General features: G+C 52.2%; 12 protein-coding genes across 12 annotated transcripts; 6 read left to right on the forward strand and 6 right to left on the reverse strand.

Annotated features, from left to right (window-relative positions):
- Positions 1–410: 410 nt before the first annotated feature.
- Positions 411–1,448, forward strand: AA0111_g8836 (hypothetical protein; the record flags this gene model as incomplete). Its single annotated transcript, XM_028655327.1, has 1 exon — positions 411–1,448. The coding sequence occupies one exon, from the start codon at positions 411–413 to the stop codon at positions 1,446–1,448; it is 1,038 nt and encodes a 345-aa protein (XP_028503612.1).
- A 119-nt stretch (positions 1,449–1,567) lies between these two features.
- AA0111_g8837 (hypothetical protein) lies at positions 1,568–2,871 on the reverse strand (the record flags this gene model as incomplete). Its single annotated transcript, XM_028655328.1, has 2 exons — positions 1,568–2,109; positions 2,169–2,871. The coding sequence occupies 2 exons, from the start codon at positions 2,869–2,871 to the stop codon at positions 1,568–1,570; spliced, it is 1,245 nt and encodes a 414-aa protein (XP_028503611.1).
- Positions 2,872–3,828: 957 nt separating this feature from the next.
- On the forward strand, positions 3,829–4,047 carry AA0111_g8838 (hypothetical protein; the record flags this gene model as incomplete). Its single annotated transcript, XM_028655329.1, has 1 exon — positions 3,829–4,047. One exon carries the CDS (start codon positions 3,829–3,831, stop codon positions 4,045–4,047), a length of 219 nt encoding a protein of 72 aa, XP_028503659.1.
- A 1,188-nt stretch (positions 4,048–5,235) lies between these two features.
- AA0111_g8839 (hypothetical protein) lies at positions 5,236–6,719 on the forward strand (the record flags this gene model as incomplete). The annotated part of the gene is made up of 4 exons (XM_028655330.1): positions 5,236–5,394; positions 5,531–5,753; positions 5,806–5,990; positions 6,045–6,719. 4 exons carry the CDS (start codon positions 5,236–5,238, stop codon positions 6,717–6,719), a joined length of 1,242 nt encoding a protein of 413 aa, XP_028503658.1.
- Positions 6,720–7,054: 335 nt separating this feature from the next.
- On the reverse strand, positions 7,055–8,002 carry AA0111_g8840 (hypothetical protein; the record flags this gene model as incomplete). The annotated part of the gene is made up of 1 exon (XM_028655332.1): positions 7,055–8,002. One exon carries the CDS (start codon positions 8,000–8,002, stop codon positions 7,055–7,057), a length of 948 nt encoding a protein of 315 aa, XP_028503645.1.
- Positions 8,003–11,107: 3,105 nt separating this feature from the next.
- Positions 11,108–12,516, reverse strand: AA0111_g8841 (putative glucan 1,3-beta-glucosidase A; the record flags this gene model as incomplete). The annotated part of the gene is made up of 3 exons (XM_028655333.1): positions 11,108–11,488; positions 11,549–12,083; positions 12,134–12,516. 3 exons carry the CDS (start codon positions 12,514–12,516, stop codon positions 11,108–11,110), a joined length of 1,299 nt encoding a protein of 432 aa, XP_028503646.1.
- Positions 12,517–12,887: 371 nt separating this feature from the next.
- On the reverse strand, positions 12,888–13,591 carry AA0111_g8842 (hypothetical protein; the record flags this gene model as incomplete). Its single annotated transcript, XM_028655334.1, has 3 exons — positions 12,888–13,026; positions 13,075–13,213; positions 13,264–13,591. 3 exons carry the CDS (start codon positions 13,589–13,591, stop codon positions 12,888–12,890), a joined length of 606 nt encoding a protein of 201 aa, XP_028503643.1.
- Positions 13,592–13,862: 271 nt separating this feature from the next.
- AA0111_g8843 (hypothetical protein) lies at positions 13,863–15,106 on the forward strand (the record flags this gene model as incomplete). Its single annotated transcript, XM_028655335.1, has 2 exons — positions 13,863–14,466; positions 14,526–15,106. The coding sequence occupies 2 exons, from the start codon at positions 13,863–13,865 to the stop codon at positions 15,104–15,106; spliced, it is 1,185 nt and encodes a 394-aa protein (XP_028503644.1).
- A 543-nt stretch (positions 15,107–15,649) lies between these two features.
- Positions 15,650–16,802, reverse strand: AA0111_g8844 (hypothetical protein; the record flags this gene model as incomplete). The annotated part of the gene is made up of 2 exons (XM_028655336.1): positions 15,650–16,649; positions 16,702–16,802. 2 exons carry the CDS (start codon positions 16,800–16,802, stop codon positions 15,650–15,652), a joined length of 1,101 nt encoding a protein of 366 aa, XP_028503528.1.
- Positions 16,803–17,374: 572 nt separating this feature from the next.
- AA0111_g8845 (hypothetical protein) lies at positions 17,375–18,024 on the forward strand (the record flags this gene model as incomplete). Its single annotated transcript, XM_028655337.1, has 3 exons — positions 17,375–17,513; positions 17,566–17,924; positions 17,974–18,024. The coding sequence occupies 3 exons, from the start codon at positions 17,375–17,377 to the stop codon at positions 18,022–18,024; spliced, it is 549 nt and encodes a 182-aa protein (XP_028503529.1).
- Positions 18,025–18,740: 716 nt separating this feature from the next.
- AA0111_g8846 (Na(+)/H(+) antiporter 2) lies at positions 18,741–20,253 on the forward strand (the record flags this gene model as incomplete). Its single annotated transcript, XM_028655338.1, has 3 exons — positions 18,741–18,887; positions 18,939–18,992; positions 19,039–20,253. The coding sequence occupies 3 exons, from the start codon at positions 18,741–18,743 to the stop codon at positions 20,251–20,253; spliced, it is 1,416 nt and encodes a 471-aa protein (XP_028503642.1).
- Positions 20,254–20,845: 592 nt separating this feature from the next.
- On the reverse strand, positions 20,846–23,811 carry AA0111_g8847 (hypothetical protein; the record flags this gene model as incomplete). Its single annotated transcript, XM_028655339.1, has 2 exons — positions 20,846–23,199; positions 23,247–23,811. 2 exons carry the CDS (start codon positions 23,809–23,811, stop codon positions 20,846–20,848), a joined length of 2,919 nt encoding a protein of 972 aa, XP_028503570.1.
- Between the last annotated feature and the right edge of the window lie 51 nt (positions 23,812–23,862).

Consider the following 23,862-nt stretch of genomic DNA (forward strand, 5'->3'; position numbering starts at 1 on the left):
AAGGCAACTTGGGCGAGCCCACCGCAAGGAACAGATGGAACCAAGGCAGCGTCGCCGGCAACCCACTTCATGTTGTATCCTCGTCGCCCGAGCGAGCTCATAGACACCGAAACCGATCGTACTCATCCCCTCTCTTGGTATTGCAGTGCAATACGGGCTAACCTACCAATCACAGAATTTACGCCCAAGCGCTTGTTCTCTTCAACGTCCTCGGCATCCCTCTCTCATCAGCTCCAAGGCTAGAACACGATTTCACCAGCGTATTTCCCACCAAGTCTCTTACTTCCCTCGCTGTGGTCATCGGCCTGCAAATCTTTATATTGCTCGCCTCACCGTTGCCTGTCGGCCATGTCTACAACGCGTTAGCAAACCGGAAACACGGATCTCGGTGGTCGAGCTGGGTTTGGAAAATGCTCTTCGGCGTAGCCGTCATTGTAGCGACTACCTCTGAGTTTCTCAGCTATACGGTTCAAAAGAACTACACTGCTATTCTACTCGTACGTGGACTAGTTCTAGGAGGAGCACTAGGGACGTGTTTTACAATCAGTACGTTGGTTCTTGCAAGTCATTACCGGAACGATGTACCGTTGGTTTCTGTACAGTCGGGTTTTGCTGCGTTTGCTGGCGCAGTCGTGTATACGGTCATCGCACGCTTTGCTTTCCAAGATGTTGGTCTTGACGGCGGGTTGGCGTATGTGTACAGTGGAGGCGTCATGAGCGCTACGCTACTTTCTGCATTCCTCCTCCTAGTAGGACTGAAGTCTGAGGATGAGGAACTTTGGACGCAGAAGTATAAACTCCATCTTTGTATGCCGAAGCGGTTTTTTGAAGACGCAAGAGGTGGTGGGATGTGGTTCATACTGGGCTATATCCTTGTTTTTGCCGGCGTGTTGATATATCCGGTCTTCAACGTCGTTTTGCTGACGCAGGTGCCTGGGCTTTTCTTTCCCGATGCGGCGGCGTGTGGGATACTCGGTATGTTGGGTGTTGCGGCTGTTTCGGGATCGGTGGTGGCAAACTTGAGGAGTTTGAAAAAGGTTGGAGCTGTCAACGTTTTTGTTGCTGCTTCGGTACTCGCTGGTGCGATTTGCCTTGCGCCGGTGCTGTATCCGCGGCTCTACGTCGTTGTTCTACTCGCTGGGGTATATGGTGTCGCGCTTGGTGCGATACTGTCACTCCATATGATTGTTGCGGCGATGTTTCTCAGCAAGAAAGTGGAGGGGAGGTGGGAGGATGATATGCCTGCGCGTGTGGCTATCATTATGGCGCTGGCTGGGCTGGGTGCCTTTGGTGGTATTGTCGGAGCGGCAGCGTTGCTTGAGGGAAACAAGAACGGAGAGAAGGTTGTGATCAAGGTAGCGGGTGCTTGCATGATCGGTGGTGGTGTGTTGATTGGTTTTGCGAGGATGTGGCGGTGGAGGTGGAAAGCCACGTTCTATGCTGTGTAGTACACTAAATTCGATGCATGAAACGGTTTCAAGCACTCGTCATGTCTTCAGATGTGTAGTATTATTGATTAATGTCTATATAAATTCTCATTAGATATTTCATAACCAAACATTCGTGTTTACACGTAGATGTAGCAGAACGGTCCCTCGGTTGTGCTCATCAAATCCTCCATCCTTTGTGATCCACTCGCAGCGTAGCCAAGATCAATAACAGTATCGAAGGTCGTGTTAGCCGAAGGTGGGTTGTTCAAAAACGTGCCGGTACCGGAAACACCTCCCTTCTCGCTCTGCACACGGGTCTTGGTGTCAAGCTGCTGCCAAGTCCACCACACCTTGTCGATCATACCATGGTGAAGGTAGAACAATGGATCACCAGGCGATACGAAGAAGTCGCGGCCGGGGTCGCCGCCCATGGAGTAGTGACCACCGCCGTGTACGCCCAGACTGTCTGTTCCTGGTACACCCTGCATTACCATCTCGAACTGCCAGATGTCCTTCTTGTTGATGATCAAGTCGGCAATGGCAGCCGCATTAGCCCACTTCTTGTTGCTGTAGTCGGTCAAGTCCCGCGTCAGACATCTCGGGTTGTATGAAAGGCCATTTCCGTTGGCGATTTCGGTACCGTTGGTTGTGCTCAAAGCAACAGGGCCAAGGTTAACCTCTAGATGTCTCAGTTAGTTTATGTCGATGAGAGTGCGCTGTAGTAATGGGAATACTCACTCATGTTCTTGAACGGACCGCTCTTTACACAGCCACCTCCGGTACCGGGTGGGATAGTGATAATTGGTTCGCCTCTGCCAGCAATGACAACATTGCCCTGGCCAGCGATCTTCTCTCCGTTGCCTGACATGGAGTACGCAGATCCATCGAGCATTGGCGCTTTGTCAAGACCGCTGACAGCGGTCTTTGCCCAGTTCCAGTAGGGTTGGTAACCCTTGTATCCACATTCGTTACGAAGGGCTTGCTCGTACTGCCAGGTAAAGTACCGATGCCATGCGAGGAAAGTGCCGGTGTAGTGGATCTCCATGGTCTTTAGGATGTGGTTACCGACGAAGTCATCGAATCGTGACTTTGCTCCAGGGATGAGTGAGGCAGGCGTGTTTGCTTTCTTCGCCTGAAGACAAAGCACTGCATCGGTATAGGCTTTGCGTTCTGTGTTCGATAGGGCGTTCCATTCTTTGCGCACCGCGACAGTGTTCTTGTTGCAGGCGGCTCTCTTCGACGAACTTGCTGCTAGGTCTTCGTTGGCTTGTTGTTGAGCGAACGCAAACAGTTGATCAAGTTGCTCGCTAGCAATCGTAGGGTCGCTCGATGCCGAGGTGGGTAGCGAAGACGGGTCTACAGGCGCATTTTGAGGAGCTGGTAGTGCATTCGACAGCGTTCCAGCAAGAACAGCCAGCGCCAGAGGGGAGTTGAAACGCATATTGTATTCTGACCAAGTGAATGGAAGATATGGGCGTGATTGCTTGATCGGAAGATGAGGCCTTGTGCTGTGGTGCAAAAAGAAAAAGGCGTTTTCTTACACATATATATCAGAGAATAGTCTTACACCGCTTCAAAAATAGGCCTGCCACGCCTCGGTGCCGGGATCTGGGGGCGAGAACCTCCCAGAGCCACTTGGTCTTTGCTAGAACTGTGTAGTGCACCGCAGCTAGCCTTACTGTCTCTCAAGCTGACGTCCAAGCATCGAGGCAAGGTAATGCCACGGGTGGGGCGATAATCTTTCGGTGCCTGGCGCATGTGTATACGCATCTCCGAGCAGACGTTATGCCCTGAACGCAAGGACCTCAAGGCTAGATTGGCGGACTATCTATCAAGCGCGCCTTTGCCGCAAGCGTGCCCTATACAGAGCTATCGTTCGGCGACATGTCCATGGAAGACCCGGGTGTAGTTTGCCGGACAACTCACATCGCACTACAATGTCAAGTGGAGCTTTGTCGGATATTTGGGCAACCCCGCTGGCCCAATATCGTTTGGCTAAAGAGCCCCAGTATGTTTCCGTGCGCGGGAACATGATGAGCGAAAGGCGATCTGATCCATGCGGTATGCGAGTAATGATATTAGCTAGGTGGTCCCTGAGGTCCTATGCAACATATAACTCTGACATTGTACCCCAACCGCCTTTTTGAATGTGTGAAATTATGTCGGGATGCCTTGATACCAATCTGTTCCACGTCTGCAGGCAATCACACCACAGCCCTGCATATTGAGCCGCGGCCCACCAACGTGCAGGAAGAAAGGAACATTTTTTCTTACAGGCGGCAGTTCAGGTCTAGAAAACCTCCTTGAAAGCATACTCATCCTTCCATGATTCAGAGACCTGCATTGGGATTGGCTTCTCGGATGTCGTGCGAGCTGAGTGAAGAATGGGAAGCGTCTAATGCGGCTGGACATTGGTGGCGCAAATCATGCCGAAGCGCTAAGCTCCGCTAAGGCTAAGATCCGTCTTGCCGCGTCCCCGTCCCGCCTCCTCAACTACATGAACCGCGCCGAGGACAAGGCCTCCAAACTACCGGGTAATCTCGATCGCGACAATTATGTCCAGCCGCACCGAAAAACCCATTCTAGGGTTACCATTGGCTTAGACACCATCTTCTGAGCACCGAGAGGCCTACCGGGTATTGCGACCTTCCGGATGAGGCGCTGGGAAGCGACAAGCGTATAGCAGATTAACCGATTCTCCAGCGGTTTTCGCAACTTCCTCGGTATGTGGGGGGAAGCATATCAGCAATATTCTAGTGAGTATTCTGAAACTTATGAGTAAAGTGAGTCCTTAGCAACAGGTTTATGATAGATTCTACCCATATCTACACGACTGTAGAAGTCGAATTGAGTCTCATATCCATCAGCATGTCACGTCTATCTACTTAGACGAGCCGCAGACCCCCTTCTGCTCCTGTCGGCACTTGTTCGGATTGACAAGCTCGCCTTCCAAGAACCCGTGCTGCACGACTAGCATCCTTCAGTGTTTTAGTTTCAAAGACGTGCAGTAAACGGCATGACATGCGGACTACTAGTCTCGATCACCTGCTTTAACGATATTGAGGTTACGGTTCATGCGGCAGCTTAGATCTCATACACTACTATTACATATTGGTAACGTCGATACCCACGTGGCTAGCGACTCAGCTATGGACTCGAGTCAACTCATCGATGGTGTCAGCGTGTCAGCCGAATGACCGAGCGCAGAACAACTGGAAGGTTTCTTAGTTGGTAGAGTACTGCGAAATAATATCACTACATTTGCTGCACGAGCTACAGCAAGTGCTACCAAGCACACGGATTCCCATATCACACGGAGGTTACCGTACCCAGCACCTTGCTCGAGACCCTGCACATGAGACTCTATCGTCTGCAGGGATATATGTCTGTCACAACATACCATCTCCCGCGCCCTCAGTTTGTCCTGCCGAGGTATGCTTCCGTCTCGAATCAGTCATTCACAGCCACCTTTCTCCTTAGCGAGACTAGTCCAAGTGCTTTCTCGCCAGGCTATGTTGTTCCTGTCCGGAACCAGCCTCGACAAGCTCATCCTCCATCTACTCTTTGAGTGATGGGTGATTGAAAACAAGGTTTGCCGTTAACTGTATTCTCTCAGCTCTTCCGCGTGGCGCGTTAAGGAACCGCAGACAGGAGCTGCTGGTCTCAGAACACGAAAGCCATGTGAAACCCCTGACGTCTGTCTCCATTTCCCGATCTCTGGTGTTATATTACAAGCATCTTGCTGGTTCTCTGAGAAAATCGCGTGTTCTGAAATCCTTTACTCCCAATCGACGTACGCTCCACCATGCAGCAGAGCGGCGCAGCGATGCCGCCGATGCGTCCCTACGAGAATGCGGGCCCGACCATCCTCGGAACTACGCTAACCATCACCATCGTGGCCGTGCTTACTACGATTGCGAGGTTTTACGTCAGGATTAGGATGATCAGAAATGTTGGTTGGGACGTGAGTGCTCGACAGTGAACATGGGTGACCTCCACTGACATCTATCTGCCACCAGGACTATGTGATGCTGTTGGCTATGATGTTGGTATGAAACAGTAGAGTATTAACTTCTGGTATGTTGCTGACAGCTTTGTAGTGCGTTGCTGGTCAATGCCTCGTCATCCCCCAAGTCCACTATGGAGCAGGAAAGCATGTCGATTACATCAAGCCTGAGGACTTCATAGCGGGCCTCAGGCTAAACCTCATTTCTCAGCCCATATTCCTCTTCGCAATCTGTTTTGTAAAGATTTCGGTGGGTTTCTTCCTCTTAAGAATCGCGGTCGGGAAATTCTACAAACGCCTAATCAGCGGCATCATGGGTAAAAGCGCCATTTCTCAGACTGCAACTACGGAGATGCTGACTATTTGTAGCGTTTATGGGCATCTATACGGTTGGCTGTGTCCTTACAGTTCTACTGCAATGCACGGATATCCGTCTGATGTGGGACCAACGCGTCAAGGGTACATGCTGGACCATCAAAACAAGGCAAGCCTTGGGCTTTCTCAACATCGTGCTGAACATCCTTACCGACATTGCCTTTTCAGTCGGCATACCTGTGGGTCTCACCTTACTCCAAGCGGTTACATGCTCTGCTAATGAACCCATTTAGATTCCCATGTTATGGGGCGTGCAGATGAATCGCCGTCACAAAGCTTCTCTCGTATGTATCCTTGGTCTCGGAACGTTCGCCACGGCCGCTGCCTTCGTCAAACTCTCCTACCTACCCGCCTACGGGCGCGAGGGCGACCTTTTGTGGGACTCGCGCAACATGACCATCTGGACTATCATTGAATGCAACGTTGGCATCATCGCTGGCAATCTGCCCTGCCTCAAACCGCTTTTCCGCTCTATACTCGTTTCCACATACGGCAGTGGTTCTCGCAAGACCTCGCAGCTTCGCCACCACTCAAGCGCATACGCACCAGGCTCAAAGCAGCGCTCCGCAGCCAGAGAATATGGTCAGTTATCGTCTAATAAGGCATCAGACGGCGAATATGCAAGCTATGGCGCGGCTGGCAAAGCGTACATGTTGACGACGATCGACGCCAAAACCAAGCAAGCTCGAGAGACGAGCGGAAGTTCATCTGGAAGCAGCTCTCCAGTCGCAGAAAGAGGCAGTACCGAAAGCATTACGAGGCTGAACAATAATAGAGCGCAAGCATCTGGTGGATTGGGTGATATTACAGTCACGACGAAGGTAGATGTGAGCGAATCGGTGCACTCACAGGAACTATATCCGGAAGGGAGGACGTTTTGGAGACCAGAAGCAAAGGAAATGGTCTAGAGTGGATGCAGTGTTTGAGAATAATGTTTTATGGTTTTATTATTTAGTGCTCTCAACTATTGGAGCATAGTAGCACGCGGCATACTGGCAGTCTATTTTCTAGGACTCGCTTCCCCTGTGCGCCTTATGGGCTTCCTTTCATCGATGAAGACATCTTCTAATTATTGTTCTGTCAACAAAAATCTGCTGATTCGAGTCCATCGTCCGCGAGCGTGAGCTCTCTCTCTCTGGCCTATCTATGGGTATCGTTTGGGGCTATCTCGACAAATGTCGGACGCAATGTGTAGTGTAATGTAAAGACAAATGAAATGTTTTGTTCTGGTTCAGGTGACGTTCTATGATGCTGTTACAAGCTGGTTGAGCTTCATGCAGCTGAGACGGAATGGCTGAGTGTGCTCTTGAGGTACGTGAAGGGCGACGCTACGCAGAATTTCGTCTGGTAGCGAAAGAAACTTTGACTGAATGTTACTCTCCTCGTTCTGTTTTGCTGAAACATCCTCTGTCGCTTCTGGGGCAACCTCGCTGTGTGAATCTTCAATGAAGCTGCCCTCTCTCGGATCTTGCATACACCAGGTCTCTCGCCACATAGCGGAAATGTGCTGGCGCTCTTCGCGTGCTGCGCTGTCGTCCTCATCGGGATGCTCTTGGATCACGTGGATCATCTTCTCATCCTCTTTCGACTCATTCGAGCCCTCCAGCCACGAGGCTGAAACCTTGCGGTAGCGATGCACTTCCGCATCCATGGGGCGGTCGAGCCAGTCGTCCATTTGCTCGTCAGACATCTCGCTCTTTGTGCTCCTGGAGGAGCTCCACGAGTACGAGGTTTGCGGCGTTCCCGGTGGAGAAAGGGGAAGGCTGAGGGTCGACTCGTAAGTAGCCTGTTTCCAGTGTACGTAGCCTTGCATGCCTTGAATGAACTCCTTGCTGGGCTTTCGGTCCCTGGGCAGAAGGAACTGCTGGATAGGGAAGAAGCTGCCCTCGACTGGTGAGAGTGGTGGGGACAAGAAGCCACTTGAGATCCGGTCTTCGTTGTCGATCTCAGTAGTGCGAGCGGCGTCCTGGGAGTTTTCACGGTCTGACTCGGGTGTTGATGTGAGCGAAGTCGTCGATGATGCTCTCGTGCGCTCCCCTTGCTTGACTGAAAGTACTGGGTCCTCCTTTAACGATCGCATATGCGAGATGAGCTGATCGTGAGTGTCGTTCAGCCTCTGGAAGAAGGACTTCTTCGGTCGCACAGCCTGCGGCCGAAGGTCCTCGTATGACATGCCGATGGTGGTTGTCATCCTGATTGACTTGGGGTTGAGTCCTAATGGAGTGGTCCTGGAATGGTTCAAACGTTCAGGGTGCGGGTCTCGTGGGTGTTTATGTTGATAGGAGCATGTTGGGTTGCTTTTTGTTGTTGTTATGTTGTGACGGGTGGGACGGGTACAAATACAACTGAAACTGGGAAACACAGCTGCGCGTCCGCCCCGGCCCCGCTAACAGTCGCAAAGCAAGGCGGGGCGATCTTCGAATTACGCCAGAAAAACGGTTGATCCATGCAGAGCCGTTCGGTCAATAGTCCAGCGACCGCCGGTGAATGCGCTGATTGGGCTATGGCTAGGTCGGGCTCCATGAAGCGGGGCGACGCTGTCGTTCGGACGTTCTTCCGCTGAGGTCATCGGGGCATCAGTGGAAGTTGAGGACCAGGGTGCATTTTTCGCCTACATTAGCTACATGCGCACACATTAGACGCAACCACGTCCACCATTCAGATCCTGTTGGGCTGCATAATGTACATGTCAGTAAGTTCTATTCAAGCTCCAACGTTTCCATAGAGACAGCTCGCGATACCTGTCACTTGACGACAAAGCTCATCGTCGCATCGAGGCGTCCCATGTGATGCGAAACACGATCGCTGGGATGCTCGGAGAATAAGGTGGAGCAGGTCATTAGCGACGAGGTCCAGACCGCACACCCACCACGATCGATCAAATGTGCTCAATTTCCAGAAGTGCTCGCGTGAAAGCCGTCGGTAATGAGGCGCCTTGGGGCTATTGAAGCTTACCAAAACAGGGCGTCGCAAACCGGTCCGGAACTCTAAAATCCATCAAAAGCTTTTTGACAGTTGGTCTTGGACGGCATTCTTAACTTTCCCCATCACATTTCGTCTGTGCTTCCACGTTTCGTCTGCATTACGCAGCTCCCCACGAAGTGTCTTGACACTGCATGAACGATGCGGGTCGTGGAAGTAGACTAAACGTCTTGTGAAAGGAGCCTTTGTCATACTCAACCATCTCACAAGACATAGTTTTGGTCTTCTTTTCGTAGTTCACTAGGCAACACAGGGTAGGTCAATCGCTCGGGAGAAGCAACGCAATGATCGCGATCTGTCATCCAACTGTCTGTTGAACTTCAGCGCGAAAAGCTGAGGAACTTCGATGAACGTAATTCGAAATTTTTGACCGTGGCTCGGTACATGTCAGCAGCACTAGCCGACCAGTGCCCAAGATAGCTTTCCAAAAGGAGCTAGATCTTACCTGGGGATGTTCGTGCCCGAAGGGTCGGATGTGTTTGTGGGCGAACACACCTCAACACTCACTGACCACCACTTTGAAAATGAAAGATGAAGTCACGATCGGAGCCTGTGCGGTTGAAGAGCAGGGACATGCAGGTTTGTTTTCTTCTAGACGAAAATGAAGCACTGAGGGCCGCCCAATGCTCAGTGACAGCCCAAGATTGGTACGTGGTACTTGGCGCGAAACCGTTGCTGCAGTTCCCAACACTAACAACTAGCGAGCGCGCGCGGCACCGGCAATCTGCGCTAAAAGACCAGGAAAACCACTACCGGACGTTTGGAATCCAAGGCAATTGGCTCGGCACTCCTCGACAGTCAGGGCGGCAGTGGGAGCGATCCTCATTCGATGACGGCTGTATGAATACACACTTTAATCTGTTGGAATTGGAACTTCCCATGAATATGAGCGTTGTCCCTTAACCTTCGCTCCGATAAGACTTTGTACACAGTAGGATCTGAGCGCGTGACACAGACAGGAGACAGGAGTTGTTGGCCGTAGCGAGCGGGGAGACCCACGTCGTATTCCGTTGCGCACGCGTAACAGCAGCAAATGACGGATGTGCGGAGAACAGCAGATGACGATATGCGGTTCTGGACTTCTGAACCTCTCAGGCTTTCTAAGCAAAATTTCTCCTTGCAGAACGATTTTTCTTTCTTGCAAAGTTCGCGCACCTCTGCACGCATCGCCCCAGGCAAGGTTGTGCCTCCGCGATACGGCCGAGACATCCTTCTTCTGCTAGGAACACGCTTTCCGCGCGGACGCAGTGTACTGCCCAGTACTCCTGCGAATCGGGATACGTACTTTTCCAATTCCTGACCAAAGTAGATACGCATCTCCTCTTATACTAGTATCCTGCACCGCAATGCCTCACGTAACAAGTACTTCATCTGAGTGCTTAGATGTCGACTACCAAGCAATCGTCATTGTATCACGGCAAGACTGCAAGAGTATCGCGCGATGGATTCTATCAGTTGCTGTTCCTGGTTACGTGTATCGATCCACCAACAAAAAGACAGTTATTGCTCTCGACTGAATCCCAGTACTTCAAATACTAGTGGTACGTGTATATGACAGACGGATGCGGACAGATAGTAGGGACAAAAAGGTTTTTGTGTAGATAGGATACAGTCCGAGAATCATAAACGGGTGAAGAAGAAGCTCTGTTTTTGTTGGGTGAGAGTGTATCGAGCAAAGGAACAAGATGAAGAGATAAGATACCCGCCGTGAAGGGTGAGAGGAAACTACATGCTACAACGACCAAATCTCACGTATGGCAGGTGCTGCCAAAGCTAGTGGTGTGCTCTTGGAGAGTACCACATTTGTACGTTCTCTACCTATGATGCGTTCAAAGCATACGCAAGCAAGGCTTCTAAGATGAACTGTCTGTGGGGCATGAATTAACAAAAAAAGATAGGCGAGCCCGAAGACCCGTTACTCAGCTGTGGACGGATGGATGATCGAAATCCAGACCTCCTGCAATTTTGCCCAATTAAGATGCAAAGCAGGCGCTCTACCACTGAGCTATACGCCCTGGTGATTTGATTGTTACCTGTGATGCGTATATAGATCCAATGATACTCTACACCGCCGGATCAGGCGGTAGGGTAGAGTCCGTCGGAGTATGAACAACGCACAAACTCAACAACGTGACTTGGAAAAACGGGAATCGACGTTCAGGTGATCCTTCTTATTGGCACACAATGTCAGTATATATCCAATAAGATACAGCATACACATACACGAGTACCACCTTATACCACCTTGCTGATCATCCGTGACATCACACGCCCGTCTCTCATCCCACTCCACCACACCCATCACGCCCCTGCCTCAAAGATTATCACAAGCCTTTCCAAACCGTCTATCCCACAACGGCTGCGGAAAGACACCGCCGTCCAATAGCTGAAACAAATCCCACTCTCCTGCACCACCCTCAGTCTTGAAATTCCAGAAGATCCAACCCCTTGTCCTGGCTTCATACGCATCGAGTCGAACCTCAATATAGCGACGCACATTATCCTTCCAGTCCTGAGACCATGTAGACACAGGGCCGGATTTGCCGGCACAGGAGCCGATCCAGTATGACCCAGGGAAGCTACCCTCCATGCGGGAGCCGTAATTGAAGCCGTTGAGGTGAGGAGCGCAATCGGTGAAGGCGCCGGACCATTCACCCACGATTGTCCATTTGTCTGAGCTGTCGTAGTTGCTGACCTAAAGGGTGGGTTAGCAAGCACTTCATGGTGGGGCGGTAGCGGTAAGATTGCGACGTACAGAGTTACAGGCAAGAGCCACGTGTTGGTCGACAGACATGGCATTCAGCCCGGAGTCGAAGATCTGATACTCGTGGTGATCTACAATAACGTTGCGCGCATCGTTGTCTTGCTTCGTCAGAAAACTGTTTAGCCAAGACGGGTTCTCAAAGCCATCATGTAGTATAGCAGGTGTATCGCTGATATCCCGTAAGTTGTAGTATGCATCGTGGTAGAATTGTTTGACCACATTCTGATCGAGCTTGAGCAGGAACGGCTCGTTAAGGAACTGGATCGCGACCACAACGTCTTGCATCTCAGGTGTAGCGTATTTCTGTTCAATCTGCTTTAGTGCAGCATGTGTATGGCTCAGACTGTCGGAGTCGCCCCAGGCTGGCCAATATGCTGCATGGCCACTGTGATCGAAGCCGTTCTGGGACTTGGGTGCACCATGGAGATCAATGATGATCTTCAGACCAGTCGCTCGCGCCCAGTCGATTGCAGCGTCGAGATACTGAGCTGCACCTCCGGTATAGGGGCCCCAGGGCTCTACGTAGCTAGGGAATCATCAGTATGACTTATGTGTAGAGCTTTGGCAAAACTCTACCTCCAATAACCGACTGGTATGCGAACAATGTTGAAGCCAGCATCCTTGATCTTCCGGAAGTCATCCCACGAGACGAAGTTGTCCCAATGCGGCTTCAACACATCAGCACAACTACTCTGGCCCAACTTCTCGCAAAGTGTCCATTCATCGTGGACTGGCCAATCGGCTGAGCTGTGTTGTTCGGAGATCGATGGTGTGATGAATGGCTCAAGGACTAGCCAACCACCAATATTAACACCTCGAACTTTGCCCGTGTCCCAATCGAAGACGACATGCCGATCGTGAAGAGCGCTGTACGTATGAAAGAATGTGTACCTTGGCACAGAAACTGCGAGGGAAGCTGCAGCAGCCAGCGCTGCCGTGATGGAAATCTGCGTACGCATATCGGTGGTAATGTGGTTGTAGAATCTACCCGTCTATATGCCAGGACACTGGGATGCGACGGGCCCAAATGGTTCAGAGCAAGAAAGCCAGTTGGTGGTGTGAAAACAAACAGTTACCAAAGTGAAGTCGAAATGAAAAGTTAGAGAGCTAATCCGGGTGTAACTCTGTGACCTTGAATACAAATATGGGGCATACATAAACCGTGAAGCATTCGGAAGTTGCAACGTTGCTCAAAAGGACAGCAAAGGGAAGCGATTGCCTCAACAAGTGACCAGAGCGACCGACGCCCGAAGGCTATAAAACATCATGGTCAAGCGCAAGTACCGTGTGGCGCGCTTTCCAGTTGCAACGCGCGTGAACACTGGGCAGTTTAGTCCATGTAACCTGTTGTCTCATCCATAATAGCCGCGAAGCTCTTGGTCTCGCGATGTTTCCCACTTGTCACAGGTGGGAACTGCGACATCTTCAATCGAAAATCGTCAGACTTCTTTATGGCAGGCGCAAGGTTTCTAGACTGGTTAGCTGACAACACTACCAATATAAGAGAATGCACATACGTGACGTCGCCGCGGACAAGGTAATTGTTACGTTCCATTGCAACCGCGAGCTCTTCTTGATGATTGTCGAGAAGTCCGGTGTTGGGCACGACAATGAGTGGGATCTGGTAACGGAGTGCTTCGAGAATGGAGCCCGAGCCTAGATTTTGTTAGTTGGTGACTAGATACGTGGTATATGGTTAATAGTACCAGCATGCGAGATGACCAGTCCTTTTGACCGCTGAACTAATTGGAACTGGGATTGCAGGCCATCTGGATTGAAGTCGATGCCGTCTATGATGAGATCTTGGGTAAATTTGCTATCTCGCATATATGCTTGAGCAAGCATGGAGGAGTCCTGGTAGACGTCCTTGGCGGACCCGTACTGAACCAAGAGATGTGTAAAGCCAGATTCTCGTAAAGCATCTATACATGCAGGATACAAAACTGATTTAATGAGTTCAGTAAATGGCGCAGTAGCGCCAGTGGTAACGAAGCAGAGTTTCGAATTGGGTGTCCATTTCCAGGTATCGGCCATGGTGAGTGTTATGGATGCGACAATGATTTATGGAGATCTTGGTTATCAGTGAATGTGATTTAGACTATTGCAGAATCATGCTCGAGCCATAGTTCCAAAATTCGAGACGAAGGAAGTAGTTCAGATGGAAGGCATGATAGTCGCCCAGGGTAAGAGCGGAGGTCGGAGAGGTCTTATTGGCCCGGCGCACGGTCGCACTTTGCTCCTCCATCGCCAAGCGTCGCTGCGTCGCGAAAAGTCGACGACAGCAGCCACTCGACAACCACACTCAATGGCGTCAATACAGCGAAGACTGCTTCTGCAGTCACGGGCATGCCCTTCACGGATACGAACTCGAGCAGCACCAAAGCACACATCCGCACAATGGCAACGGCCGCTCTCCACAACGCCTGTCTCGTACGCAAATGAGCCTACGAAAGAGGGCTCTGCAACCGCTGCAGATGCGAAACCACCAACCGAGACCTTGGACGAATTGGCCCCAGAGTTGCCCAAATCAGCCTTCTCCAACACCACAAAGTCGAAAGCATTCCGGGAGATGAGTACACCTGAGCGAGAAACCGCCATGCTGGAAAACCTTCGCACATCGCTCGCCGAAATCGACCCCAACGTTGTCGCCGATGCGCTCCGCAAGGGAAAACGCGGACTACCTCAAACCCGTGACTTTGGTCTAGAAGCGGACGAAGATTTCGAGATTGAGGAAGACGACAAGAGGAAGACGCTCGCGGGATTCTGGGCCGAGGGAGAAGAGAGTATGGGGCCTGATGAGGATTACTATGGAGATGACTTGACGAGTCACGGTCACGGAGAGTTGCAGCAACATAGAGAGTTGAGGGAGTATGCCAGGTTGATTGCGTGGGAGTTGCCACTATTGAGTCGTAAGTGCTCGTTACACCGAACAGACATGAGGTGGCATTCGTATACTAACTTATCTTAGACCTCGCCCGTCCATTCGAACCTCCAACAGCAGCCACGCCCTTCCGTTTCCGCTACACATCTTACCTTGGCGAATCGCACCCCGCATCCAACAAAGTCGTCGTCGAATTCTCGCCCGACGACCTCTCAAACACACACTCCTTGACCCCCACCCAAGTCTCCAAGCTGATCAAGCTAGCCGGACCTCGGTACAACCCCTCAACCTCCATCATCAAGCTCTCGTGCGAGAAGTTCGATACCCAGTCCCAGAACAAGAGGTTCCTAGGCGACACCATCTCGAGTCTCATCAAGGAGTGCAAAGAAGGGAAAGATAGCTTTGAAGACGTGCCATTTGACTTCCGCCACCACACACCTAAGAAGAGGGCCGAGTTCCCCAAGGAATGGGTGCTGACGAAAGAAAGGAAACAGTATCTCGAGGAGAAGAGGCAGAAGACCGCCTACCTTGAGGATCAGCGCGCGGGCAACGGTTTGCTAGTGGATGGAAAGAAGGTGCTTGAGACGAGTTTGCCGTTTATGAGTGAGAGCCAGCCGGCCCCTGAGACGGTCATGGTTGGGGGTGCGAGGGGAAAGCCATTGCGGTAGTTGCATTGATCAAACGTTCTGTATGAATATGAAATGTTGGTTGTACAAGTACAAAGCTGGAACCAGCCATATCTCCGTATGCTGGTTGTAGAATACAGAATATCCAGTTTGGTCCCCAAACTCCTTGTGCATTCAATCTCCTGGAAGTAACTTGTTTTCCCAAGGGTATATCTAAACCCGCTCTCTTACGCCAATGGTTCCCACAAGAAAGGAAGAAAAAAAAAACGCCAGCTCCCACTCCATCTCGAAGTTAAGTGAATTTTGTACAGAAGACAGGCTTTCCCATTGCCTTGATGCGCGACGGGGAGAGAACACATTTATAGTCGTGGTCTTTGTACCGAGTGCAAGGCAACGTCCGAGCGTCGCCATGAGGAATCATAATACTGCAGAGCACCCCTGTCGTATAATCTTCTATGCAGCAAATGTATATTGCAGACGAGGCGATCCTGTTTTCATAGCTTATGCAACAGGAGCATCTTGCATTTAGGGCGGCGTTGTGGAGGTGACAAGGTTGATCTACTGCGCGGTCTATTAGGAGGTAGGTCAAGCAGGTTGTCCGGTACTGGCGCGATTCTTCTTCCTGCTTCCCTTACCCACGGGCGTATCACCCTCTTCCCGCTTGCGCTTTGCGGGTCGAGAACTGCCGCCCTTGGGTCGGTAGGCCGTGTCGTCGTCGCCGCCACCACCCGTCTTCCGTCGTCCTTTGCCGGTCTCGGGGGCGGCGGAATCTTCGTCGTCGTGGTCGCGGGGACCGGGTGTGCCTCCTCCGATGTTGGACTCCCGTTTGACTTTGGCTGCGTTGGCCTTGGTGGTCTTTGGCGCGGCAGACTTCTCCGAGAGATTCTCGTGATGCGCGGCATCCTTGTCTTGCAGGAAGACCTGTGGCTGGTGCTTGCGCAGCCAGTTGTAGACGCTGTCGGGGTTGCGCACAGTAAGGTCCTTTTCGCTGAGCGGGGGTTGGGCGGAGGCGAGACGGACGGGACGGCCTTGTTGGAGGGTCTGGTCGAAGCCAGGTTGCTCGAGGAGTTGGTCGGTCGCGAGGAGGTACTCGTCTTCGTGCGCAGGGGACATGTAGCCTGGCGCATGTTCGCTGAGGTCGATGCCCTCAATGGGGTGGTCTGGCAGGTCGGCGCGCGTCGTGTGGGGGACTTTGCTTTGGAGACTGGCGAGCGACTTGAGCGTCTGCTGTATGGCCTGCGAAGTGTGTAACTGGTCTGCTTTGGTCGCGTACTCTTCCGGGGTGATTCTGTTGGCGGCAACGTCATCCCTCAGCGCCTGCAGCTGCTGCTTGACAAATTCCGGGCCAGGGCCGACTTCGAGAGAATCCACGGCGGTGTCGGCCTGGGAGAGGTGGCGCAGGTCGTAGCGCAGGCGCGGGTTGACGCGTGTCTGTTCATTGAGCTCGAGCAGGATGTCGAGGATCTGGTCGTTGTTCTCCTGTAGACGGCGCGCCGTGCCCATGGCCTTCCATTCCTGCTTGATGAGGTTGTCGCTGTCCGTCATGGCCTCGTCGAACTTGATGCGCATCTTGCGGTATTTGCGTCTTTTTGCACAATTAGCTGGGGGCTGCAGTGTTGGGGTCGGCGCGTCATTACCTCCACGACCGCTTGACGGGCTTCATGGTCGCATCGCCTGCATCGGGTGCATCGTGTGCCTGGGCTGGGGCGTCCATCGGGGGCGGCGCTTCAGAAGCCATGGCGCGTGGTGCTGGTGGTTTGAGAATCAGGTGTGGATGGTGTCGTTCGTGTTGGCTGGTGGTGGTCTGGAGTTGTCTGGTTGCGCTCTGGGCACGGCCTCGGTGATTGCTAGGAACACGGTCTCTGGAGCATCATGTGGACCGACCTGCCACGCTTCCGTCTTCACGCCTGCCCAGTGAGGAAATCATTCCCCTTGCTCCTTTACCACGACAAACTACATCAAGACCAACTCAACGCTGCACCCTTACTGTCTTGCTCGACAATCGCTCAACGCTGCAACGCTCGGACGGCCCCGGAAGGTACATATTGCGTACACAGTAAGACCCTGAAGGCCCACCTCGCCGCCTTGCTCCTTTTGGCCCTCACTGACATGCCATTGCCCGTGGCAGCTCTCCAGTAGCTCTCTCACGCGACCACCGCCCATCTCTGCCCCCCTCTCACCGCCCGGCCGCCCGACGATCCTATCAATACCGCCAAACTGTCACCCATACTCCTCAATCGCACCTCCCGCCTGAGCTTTGCTGGCGACCCGCGCTCCCGCCAATCAGACCCGCCGTCTTCCTACTCCAAGATGTCTCTGGATGCTGCAAAAGACGCGAGGAGGCGACGTAGCAGTAGTCTTGTCTACAAAGAGCCCCCCGAGTCGCTCGAGCAGCTGAGCGACCAGTCAGCCCTCCCCAACCTGAACGCCGAATGGGTAAATGCAAAGGGTGAGCCCACGCCAACAAGCCCTCTCTACCTGTCCCCGGCTAACACATGCAGGCGCCTGGGCTATCCACTTTGTCCTCATCTTCTTCGGCAAGATCTTGTTCGATATCATCCCCGGCATGTCGCAGGAAGCATCGTGGACCCTAGTAAACCTCTCGTACGTGGCGGGATCCTACCTCATGTTCCACTACGTGCGCGGTGTGCCCTTTGACTTCAACTCGGGTGCCTATGACAACCTCAACATGTGGGAACAGATCGACAACGGAGACCAGTACACACCAGCCAAGAAGTTCCTTCTTAGCGTACCCATTGTACTGTTTCTCGTCAGTACGCATTACACGCAATACGATTTGACGTATTTCCTCATCAACTGTTTCGCGACTCTAGCAGTCGTCATTCCGAAACTGCCTTCGGTATGCATACCCTTTCTCTCCAGACTACATCTCTCTGACTCTCCTCTAGCTTCACAGGATACGATTCGCTTTCTTCAACAACCCGCCGGACGACGCATAGCCGAGAATCCCCATTAATAACAATCCTTGGTTTCACTGTAATTTGCATGTATTTTTAATACCAGCCGCGATGGGTCGTGGTCAGATTGAGTAGCATCACCGCGTGGGAGCGGCGTCTGGGCATATCCATATTAGAGGGAGGCGCTTGATACAAAAGTAGCGGAATTGATTACCTCGCGTGCTCACGTGGAGATTGTGGCTGCTCTAGCCGCATATGTCGCTTTTGGGCCCAGTGCACATACATGATAGGGCCATAGTACTCGACGAATATGCACTCACTCACCCACACTCGTCGTCTCTATTGATCTTCTTCTACCCATGTCACATCAGATGCCTAATAGTGTGGTTCTCATATGCAAGGTGCCACCTCTTCCGGTAGGGCGGTCCGAGCGTGACTGCCAAATCCAGCCAACCTTCGTCATCGATGCGGATCCATGCAGTGTGATCCTTCACGTCGGAACACTTGATCCAACGCGCCATTAATTCTATTCACGCATCCACCCCGCAAGGCTGTTGCTGTGACATCTACCACCTGAGTATCTTCGCTCACAAACACTCGCTGTCTTACACAGTGTGCCGGTCCCGTACGGCCTTTGCCTATTCTCTCGACGTCACGGCGATCACATAGCACCTTCTCTCAAGCCCAGGCTTCGCAGAGACTTCACTGCACCCAACAACAAACAGACGCGCAATCTTCTAACAGAGAGCTGAAGCATCATGGCTTGGTCTCAGTTCGAGCCTACGGGGCCTCACGTTACATACGTGACCCTGACCTTCTTCCTCATCTTATACGCGTTGTTCTCGCTTATGATTCGGAACCGCCTGCATCTTTCAGAACCACCTTTAGCCACAGCTTTTGGTATCGTGAGTAGCAGACATGTCTAAAAATGAATCTTCTGCTTATATGTTTAATAGATCGTCGGACCACGTGCTCTGAATCTTCTCACACCTTACGATTGGGGCTTCTCTGTGAGTATACCGCAGTCATGCAAGCGGACGATACTAACTGCCGCAGGATGACTGGATTCAAGAGACGACGCGCCTCATCGTCGGAATCCAATGTTTTGCAGTCGGTCTGGAGCTCCCGGCAGGCTACCTTCGAAGAAAATGGCGCGCCTTGCTTATTCTTCTGGGGCCTGTCATGACGTTTGGCTGGCTGATATGTGCCATGCTTGTCACGTTCATCTTTCAGACAGATTTCCAAACTGGGTTAACCATAGCAGCGTGTCTCACCCCAACAGATCCCGTCCTCGCAGCTTCAGTCCTGTCAAACAGTCAGTTCAGCACCCGAGTACCCAAGCGAATTAGGGATTACCTAAGCGCAGAGAGTGGATGCAACGACGGCATGTCCTTCCCGTTCTTATACCTGGGACTCAGTCTTTTGCTGAAGAATACTGTTGGTGGGGTAATGAAGAAGTGGTTCCTCATCACAGTACTGTACCAGTGTGTCGGAGGTGTTCTGTTGGGTATCGTACTAGGCTACCTCTTCAACGCGATATTCAAGTTCTCGCACAGTCGCGAGTGGATGGGCCGAGCCTCATACCTCGCCTTCTACCTTCTCTTGGCCATATTCTCCATCGGACTGGCATCCGTTCTTGGCGTTGATGACTTCCTGGTGGCCTTCTTTGCAGGACGTGGCTTCGCGCACAACCAAAATGCTCCAACGGAGGAGACTAAACTACCCGTTGTCATCGACTTGTTGATCAACTCGGCTTTCTTCATCTTCTTTGGCGCGATGATCCCATGGCAAAGTTTCAACGCCATGGATGAAATCACGCCTCCACGACTGTTGCTTCTACTCGCACTCATTCTGCTTTTCCGCAGGATCCCGATCGTTTTCACTCTATTCAAGATGAATTGCCTTCCATCTGTAAAAACCACCACCGAAGCCCTCTTTGTCGGACATTTCGGACCAATGGGCGTCGGCGCCCTCTTCCTTGCTATTGAAGCCCGCGCACAACTGGAAACCGGTACTTCGCTGCCTCTTCCTGATCCACCAAATGATCTCCCAGCAGATAAACAACGAACAGTCACCATGATCTGGCCGATTGTTTGCTTTGTTGTGCTTGGAAGTACAATGATACATGGTTTCAGTACTCTGGCTGTTAGTATTGGAGGCCATTTTGCAAGAAAAGAGGGTGAGCGGGCTCCACTGATTGGGGCTGAGAGGGAAGGACTGCACGGCATGATCCATAGCGATAGTGAGGCTAGCGATAACGAGCAGGAGTAGTGCATGGATCATGGGTTCGGAAGCTATGTGTCAGCTGTAGCTTTTGGTTTGGTCGGTAATCAACCTTGGTTCGCAGCAAGGATCTATATAATCAGTTATAGTACGTCTCCACCACATGCTGTTGTTGCCACTGGCGTACAGAGGGGCGGGAAAATTCAAACTTTTCACGTCACCTCTTTTAAACTGGCCAAGGCTATACACGTATATCAACACGACATGCAGCATGTGCCTCTTAGCTGGATGGGGCGGCGTGTCTTCAGGTGAGGGGAAAGAACCTGTGTTGGTGATCCCTAAGTCTTAAGCAAGACTAGCAATACGTTGTTTCGATGTCATGGCATGGGTTTGCGGGAATGGTGTGTATGGCGCTGTGATCAGGTCGGATAGAGATCAGTAAAATATGTGCACTTCACTGTCACAGGGTTGGGTGCGTGTTCCATGTACATGCGTAGAAAATTCGGAAGAGAGTGTACATGATTGTTTGTAGCATCCTAGCTCATCTTAGATGAAGACTATCTCAACACCACAACACCCATCGCTGATGCATACAAAAAAAAAACACACAATTTCACACCATCCCACCATGTACGCCCTTTTACAAATTCCCAATAACAACCATGAACCTCAATTTGCCGTCCGTCTTCTTGCTCGCAGCCGGGTTAGTTCCAGCCAGGGTATCATCACCTCCACCACTAATCGTAATCTCATCCAGCATTAAAGTGCTGCTCTTCCATCCCCAGCTCTGACTGAAGTTGAAGCGGTCAGGCGCGCTTTCGTAGATGCTTAGCATCCTTCCGCCCTTGGAGGGGCTGTAGATTTTGAAATAGGTTTTTATGGTTGGTCGGCCGTCGACATAGGGTGGGAGTGCGGGGACGATGGCGCGGGTCTTGCGCTGGACTTTGGAGGCAAGGGAGGGGTTGATGTATGCGGCTGCGTCAGACTCGTCGTCAGTGGAGGGGGTATCGGATTCGTGGTCGGAGGGCGTGTATGAAAGGTTGGGGAAAGAGGGTGAGTCTACGGCATCGCCGTCTTGAGGTGGGGAGGAGGCTAGATTGTGGAAGCCCCATTGGGGGATGCCGCGAGTTGGTAGCCGACTGCGATGGCGACCGAGACCGTTACTGGAGAAGAGTGGGTTGCGCAGTCCTAGAGAGCCGAGAGAAGGGTCAGCGTCTCCGCCACTACCGGAGGTGTCTTCCTCTGCGCCAGGATCCATGAACGGGACTCGAGTGCTACGCCGGCGATCACGTCGATCACTACGCATGAGCATTTCGCGCTCTAGCTGACCAATGCGCTCGTCGACGGATCCATTGTTCTGCTGACTAAGACCACTGATGTGTCCAGTCTCGTCTACCTCTCGCTCTTTGGCACGGTGAAGGTATACGCCCAACTGGATGTTCTTTGCGGAGCGGACTTTCTGTATATAGATATTCCACAACGAGCCTGCATATGATACTGTCCTCGAATATACCCGTTTTTTCTCTTTAAGGAAGCGCGGGTTGGGGAACTCGGCCGAAAAGCGGAATGGGGGAAATTCGGTGTAGGCGATTGGCTTCGGCTGTCCAGCGTTACCACCGCCAGCTGATATCGGACGTTGCGCAAAGTCCATGCGGGTATTTGGGTTGGTCAAGGTCGACGGAGTAGATGCGAAGTCGGTAGCCCATTGTGCGTCCTCTGGTTGGATCGTGGCTGATAGACGCGAAGCATGGCGTTGGAAAGAGTTTGAGGTCGTAACAACAGGATCAGCCCCGTTGCCGAGGACGATGTTGCAGTCTGAGCTTGGGATCCAGAATTTCCGTGGTTTGCCATTACCGTCCCAGCTATCTGATTCGATATCGCCTTCATCAACAGGAATTGTAGCTTCTTTTTGTTTTCCTTTGCTAGTCGGCTCGCTTCCGGACTTAGTTGCCACATTCGCTACTTCGGGGTCAGGCGTTGATTGGCATAGACCTAGTTCCTGGGCAGATTCATCAGTGTTGAGCACTCTCTGGCGGAGAGCCAGCTGCTGCCACAGTGCATTAGAGATGACCCTTTCCGGCATCACTGGTAGGCCAAAGACATCACGGGCGTTCCTGATGAACTCAAGCTGCTCGTATTCCATGTGAATGTAGTGGATGCCTTCGTCTAGCAACACGAGTATGCGCTCAATGTCGGGCAGGGTGTAAAGAGCAAGCCAGTCTGCCTGCGCATCAGAAGAGGAGTGCGCTGTCGTCAAGGCGTTCTGTCGATAAACTCCGTCAAAGCGAACGGCCATGAGACGGAGAGAGTTGGGCGCCTGTGGAATAGGCTTTTGTCCTCGCTGTATGAGACCAGCCTCGATGGCGGCTTGTCGTAGGCGGCGGTCAAGAAGACGCTTGGAGAGCACCCATCGGTCCCACTCGCTGTCGACAAAGAAGCCGTCCGATCCTACGAGCTCGCGGATGATGTCGCCTGGCATGTCGTCCCAGTATTTGAGTGGCATTTCCCAGCCATTCCTGCTTAACATTGCTTTGGCTGATTCAAGTATGCGGTCTCCAGATCGGCCGTAGTAGTTGGAGGTGACTAAACGGATGAGGTATGCAAGCGTCTCTGGTGCCATCTGCCGCAGTATGGATTCGATTGCAGAGTCGATGAGGTCCTGCATCTCCAGCCAACAGCCAGTTGCGAACAGACCGATAGCCTCGGCATCCGACTCTTTTGATATATCCACGCCATAGAGCTTTCTTATGGCCAGCTCAAACGATGCCTGCGTTATGCTAGAATCGATCTCCTCTGGATGTAGTTTGACTTCCTTGGACTGACTTTCGAGCCATGGTTCTGAAAGAGCGGTCGTGAAAAATGGTGCGCGGTCAAGAATGAGACGATGCAGGGGGTATCGGTTACCGAAGGCAATGATTGTGATGTCCGAGTGTCGTCCTTCGACTAATCCGCGGGTGTAGAGGTGATCTGGGAGCGGTATGGCTTCGCCTGAGGCTGACAATGTTAGCGGGTGCACAATCCGATATCGTAGGGGTTCTCACCACGGAGATACAGCGGACCGGTCGCATTGCTGTAGGAAGGTGCTCTGGTTCCTGGCATAGCCGCACTCTCGCTGAACAACCTGCTGATGTCGGTGCGAACAGAATGCTCGGCACGCATAAGATCCAGGGTAGTGCGCCTTTTGCCCTGCTCTTCGAGGGGTGTGTTTGGGTCGTCAGCGCTCTTTTGGGCTTGATCAATCTGTGTCTGTAGCTGAACTATGGGTGGCCGGTCAGGCGAGACGTGATTCCTAGGGGCGCGCGATGTCATGCTGGAGTAGCCTGCCAGTGATGGCATAGAGCGCGAGTAGCTAAGAGACCTAGAGTGGCTCACGTGGTTCCTGGGGCTACTAGGGAGGTCGGATGGTGCAGAGGGTGGTATCGCGGGTACATTCGGTGAGAAAAGGCTGACGTATGGAGTGCTACTTGAGCCTGCGCCGCCCTCTGTACTCTCTGCTTCAACCAGCGGCCATGTTTCATTGCGATTTAATCCACCAAGTTCCGGCTGGGCGTCATGATCGAGGCTGGCGCTCCCGTGACCTGTGGGTGGCTGATGGGCGGGGTCCATGCTATGCTATACACTGCTCTTGAAGTACATGGGTCGTGGTGTTTGAAAGCG

This window comes from Alternaria arborescens, assembly GCF_004154835.1.
Source record: "Alternaria arborescens strain FERA 675 chromosome Unknown contig_23, whole genome shotgun sequence".
NCBI lineage: Eukaryota > Fungi > Ascomycota > Dothideomycetes > Pleosporales > Pleosporaceae > Alternaria > Alternaria arborescens.